The sequence below is a fragment of the Otolemur garnettii genome, unplaced genomic scaffold (assembly GCF_000181295.1).
Source record: "Otolemur garnettii isolate 467f Iridium unplaced genomic scaffold, OtoGar3 scaffold00022, whole genome shotgun sequence".
Classification (NCBI taxonomy): Eukaryota; Metazoa; Chordata; class Mammalia; order Primates; family Galagidae; genus Otolemur; species Otolemur garnettii.
Genome location: NW_003852417.1, coordinates 15,000,929 through 15,006,319, shown reverse-complemented (window position 1 = coordinate 15,006,319; position 5,391 = coordinate 15,000,929). Strand labels below are relative to the sequence as shown.

At 34.8% G+C, this 5,391-nt stretch overlaps 1 protein-coding gene across 1 annotated transcript in view; it reads left to right on the top strand.

Moving 5' to 3' along the window:
• Nucleotides 1-5,391, top strand: part of ATAD2B (ATPase family, AAA domain containing 2B) — a 183,275-nt gene that overhangs the window by 33,565 nt on the left and 144,319 nt on the right. Inside the window, exons 2-5 of the mRNA XM_023511813.1 lie at nucleotides 637-688; nucleotides 1,046-1,199; nucleotides 2,905-3,007; nucleotides 4,203-4,311. Coding sequence (XP_023367581.1) covers nucleotides 637-688; nucleotides 1,046-1,199; nucleotides 2,905-3,007; nucleotides 4,203-4,311 — 418 coding nt within the window. The remainder of the gene's footprint in view (nucleotides 1-636; nucleotides 689-1,045; nucleotides 1,200-2,904; nucleotides 3,008-4,202; nucleotides 4,312-5,391) is intronic.

The window sequence follows — 5,391 nt, the reverse complement described above, 5'->3', positions numbered from 1 at the left end:
AAAAAAAAAAAAAGGGGTTGTGCCTGTGGTTCAGTGAGTAGGGCGCCAGCCCCATATACCAAGGATGGTGGGTTCAAACCCAGCCCCTACTGCAACGAAAAAAATAGCCGGACATTATAGTAGGCACCAGTAGTCCCAGCTACTTGGGAGGCTGAGGCAAGAGAATTGCCTAAGCCCAAGGAGTTGGAGGTTGCTGTGAGCTGTGACTTTATGGCACTCTACTGAGGGTTAATAAGTGAAACTCTTGTCTCAAAAAAAAAATCTTAAAAAAAATTATTTGTCATTGTTTGATTTTTGTTTTGTCAATCAAAACCAATAGTTAATATCTGCTGTTTATGGCCTCAGTTAATTATATGGTGCATGTTGAACTTAATGCTTTTCAGTGCAGTTTTCATTTATAGAGTTGGTGATATAGTAAATTTATAATCTATCCCTAAAGCTTTTTTTGAAGTAATGAAGTAACTCTTAACTAGCATATTTTATTAATTTATATATTACCTATGTTAGTAAAAAATGTTATGCTTACTCTTAAAAAAGTAGTATTACATTTTAAAGATTAAAGTAATTCCAGCAGTATTGCATTTATTGCTTATCTAAACTGTTGATGTGTTTGCATATTAAATATAACTGTGTTCTAGGTTAACTTCTCAGCCTGGTGCTTCATTACCAAACGGACATAGTAGCTTATGTGAGTATTCTGTTATGAAACCGGTTAGTACTGAAATTATTTTAATGGTGTTAGAGAAAGCATTAAAGTGGGGCAAAATAGAGTAATTTATAGTATACTGAGCATACAGTTGGAAATAGCTGAATTTCAACCATTATAAAAATGTATGTAATTGTTAACCTTTCAGAAATTAGTATAACTGAAACAATTTATTACGGCAGATTTAAACACTTATAAAATTTTAAAATATTGAATGTTAAAGCCATGTAAGATGTTATATTCAACTTTGTGTAGTCTTTTATAGTAAGCTTTTAATTTTTTTTCTCTTCTTTCTTTTTGTAATCTACTTCAAAATGTAAATTATCTCTTTTCTTGTAGCCCTTCGAAGTCATCCCCTTCGAGGGGAAAAAAAGGGAGATGCGGACCTTTCTTGTATGAACGGTGATATGGAAGTCAGAAAAAGTTGTCGTTCTAGGAAAAATCGATTTGAAAGTGTGAACCAGAGTTTGTTATTTGATCAACTAGTAAATAGGTATGACTATCCATTAATCTGTTTTACTTAATTATTTGAATTTTAAGCTATAATTTCTTTTTATTCTTGTGGAATATATTGAGTATTAAAGAGCCATAATGTTTTTTAAAAAATAATGTAAGAAATGATTTAGCAATAAATGTAGTTATATTAAAACTTAATTTGAATTAATGGTTAGCAGTTATCAGTTTTTCAGTCATTATAATAGATTTAATACAATTTATATAGTAGCTAATTTTCCCATCTCTTTTAAGCACTTGTGCATAGTTAGATAATATAAAAGGAATTTTATTGTATCTTCATTACTATAGTCCTTTGATATTTGCTCATTTAATTTTTTTTTTTTTGAGACAAAAATCTCATTATGTCACCCTCCGTTGAGTACTGTGGCATCACAGCTCACAGCAACATCACAGTCTTGGGCTTAAGCCATTCTCTCGCCTCAGCCTTCTGAGTAGCTGGGACTACAGGCACCTGTCACAACGCCCAGCTATTTTTTTGTTGTAGTTGTCATTGTTGTTTGGCAGGCTTGGGCCGGGCTAGAACCAGCCAGCCTCTGTATTTGTGGCCGGCGCCTTAACTACTGAGCTATGGGTGCCGAGCCTGCTCATTTAACATTTGTAGTTTTGACAGTTTTGAAACAATATTATGTTCTTATTGGAATATAGTAAATAAATAGTCAAGATTTTTGAATTGAAGATATTATACTTGATATATGAGATTAAGTCTCTTACCAAGTGAGTGAACCTAGCTGACTGTTAGCTCAACATCTACATTCATAGGACTTTATTCTTCTCAATTAGTACAACATTATACTTAATCCTTAAATGGCCTGGAGAAAGGAAGTCAGTATAATCCCTATTTGACAGGACAGGAAATTACATCATCTTGTGGTAACATCAAATTTGGGTATGTTATTATTTGTTAAATATTTAGATCAGTATTGGATATCTAGTAAATGTTATATAAATGTTTGTTAAAAGATAAAATAAAAATTGCTAAGATGTTAGAATATAGTTTTTGAATGTCAGATGTTCTCTAATTTCTAAAAATGTTTAATTAACATTATATTGGCTTTAAACTTCTTACAGATCTATTTTGTGCAATGTTATTCTTAACAGCAACTTCAAATAAAAATATTGAATTAGATTTTTTTTTTTTAAGTGTCATAGGTATAGTAATCAGTTCCTTATAGTAGCATTGTATATTTTGGAATCCTATAAACAAAAGCCTTTCCTTTTTCTTTTTCTTTTCTTTTTTTTTTTTTTTTAGGCAGAGTCTCACTTTGTCGCCTTTGGTAGAGTACCATGGAATCACAGCTCACAGTAACCTCAAACTCCTGGGCTTAAGTGATTCTCTTTCCTCAGCCTTCCAAGTAGCTGAGACTACAGGCACCTGCCACAGTACCTGGCTATTTTGTGGTTGTTGTCATTGTTTAGCAGGCCCAGGTCAGGTTCAAAGTCACCAGCCCCAGTGCATGTGGCCAGCACCCTAACCACTGAGCTATAGGTGTGGAGCCTTTAAAGTTGTATTTTAATAAATATGTTAAGATAAAAGATGTTCTGGTTTCAATTTTTTATTGTGCATTGTCTTTTGATGGATGCTGGTATGGAAGATATTTAATTCATTTGTGATGAAATGTACAGTTAAATGTCATAGGTGGTCCCACCATTGTCTAAACCCCGATTTTATTATATGATTCTAGTACTGCTGAAGCTGTATTACAGGAAATGGACAACATCAATATTCGAAGGAATCGTAGGTCAGGAGAAGTAGAACGACTTCGAATGTGGACAGATACAGAATTTGTAAGTATATTGAATACATCAATCTTGGCAGTTATTTTTTATTTTAATTAAAGAATTTAAAGGGAGAATGAGCAACAGTTGGATTTTTTTGAATCAGCATGATTGTTGCTCCTCATTTCCAACTTAGTTTGGAATTTTATTATTTTATCTATCTGTTTTCACTTATTTATTTAAAAATAATCTGGAGTGAGGATAGGGGAGACATAAATTTATACTTAACAGGTACAATGCACACTATCTGGGCATGGACACAATTATAACCTTGATTCAAACTGTACAAAAGGGTATTGCATGTAACCAAAACATCTATACCCATGTAATGTTCTGAAATTGGAAAACAAAGCAAAACAAGAATTTGGCCCAGAACAGAGTGCAGTGGCATGATGGTAGCTCACTACATTGTCAGACTTTTGGGCATAGTCTTCCTCATCAGCTTCCCAAGCAGCTAGGACTACAGGTATGTGCTAGCATGCCCTGCTAATTAAAAAAACTTCTTTTGTATGTTGCTATGAGAACATAGAAAGTGTCTTGCTGTGTTTCCCAGGATGGTCTCAAACTTTTGGCCTCAAGCCATTCTCCCTCCTCAGCCTCCTAAAACACTGGGATTGTAGGTGTGAGCCACCGCACCTGGCCTACTTTAGGATTTTATGGCTTGCTTTTCCTCTTTTCTTCTTCTTCTTCTTCTTTTTTTTTTTTTTTGTTAATTAAAAACAACCTTTATGGTCTGGCATATGCTTTTATCTTTTTACTCACCATTGCCCAAATATAAACAAATCATTCTTGTTCCCATGTCTTTTACTCTTGTTAATACTTCTGGTTAACAACAGCTACAATCTTACCTTTGTTTCAAGGTTCATTTCAAATGTGGCCTCCCTTCCCTTCACCTCATAATAAGAGGAGGGTCTTCTCTTTGCATTCTAGAATACTTCCTACCTCTCTTTGTGGCTTTTAGCTTTCCTTTTATAATAGGCTGCTATTTGCTTGAGGGAAAAAGTGATTACATGTATAAGTTTTGTGTTTCTCCTTTTGTTCCTTATGTTGGATTTGGAAAGTTCCATTTGCACAGATTTGTGCTTTGGAAATAGGTGCCCAATAAATTTTATTAAGCAGGCTTGTCCTATTGTGTTAACTATTTATTATTTATAGTGGAGAATGAATACTATATTAGTATTTGACAGTTTTCTCTCTTTAAAAGGAAAACATGGATATGTATTCAAGAGTGAAAAGACGAAGAAAGTCACTGAGAAGAAATAGTTACGGGATACAAAATCATCATGAAGTTTCCACTGAGGGTGAAGAAGAAGGTTTGTAAAATACCTCATGTAATAAATACTGCAAAGTACAGGTGGGAGGGAAGAAAAATATGTAAGTAATGATATATGTAATATTGCCAGGCGAGTAATTTTTGTATTTTGAGGTATGTAATGTATATTAGAAATAATTTAAAAATAGTTGGCATTCTGAGTTTTCATTTCCTTCATTTGGAAAAAATGCTTGTAAGCGTGCATTAAACATTCTGTAATATATTTCATGTATTTCATGAATAGTCATTGATAATCCTAAGTTATCTGGTGTGCATTTCTCATAGGCTAATTTGCTTTTTAGGTGAGGCCTCTTTTATACTTTAGCGCCTTCTCTTTTCTTTTCTTTTTTTTTTTAAAATTAATTTTGTGTTTTTTTGAGACAGAGTCTTAAGCTGTTGCCCTGGGTAGAGTGCTATGGCTACTCTACAGCTTGTATAGCTTACAGCATCCTCCAACTATTGGGCTCAAGCTGGCCTCTTGCCTCAGTTGTTTTTTTTTTTTTTTTTTTTTTTTAATAGAGACAGAGTCTCACTTTTTCGCCCTCGGTAGAATGCACTGGAGTCGCTCCAACAACCTCTAACTCCTGCACTTAGGCAATTCTTCTGCCTCAGCCTCCCAAGTAGCTGGGACTATAGGTACCCGCCACAACGCCCGGCTATTTTTTGTTGCAGTTTGGCTGGGGCTGGGTTTGAACCCGCCACCCTCAGTATATGGGGCTGGTGCCCTACTCACTGAGCCACTGGCGCCTCCCTTGTTTTTTTTATTTTGTAGTAGAGATGGGGTCTTGCTTTTGCTTGGGCTGGTCTTTGGACTTGTGAGCTAAAGCAGTCCTCCCGGAGTGCTGGGATTACAGGTGTGAGCCACTGTGCCCAGCCGGCACCTTCTAACTGGAAGGTGGTTTTGCTATCCATAGCTAAATCTCTGATAATTTGGATCTTGAATTTAGTTATGGACTAAGAAATGAATGTAAAGAAGTAAGTAAAGTTGTGGACTAAGAAAAAAGTGTAGAGAAAGTTAGTAAGTTTAGAAAAAGAAGGTCCCCTAGGATTAGTGGAGGAGATATACTGTTCTTTTTTTTTT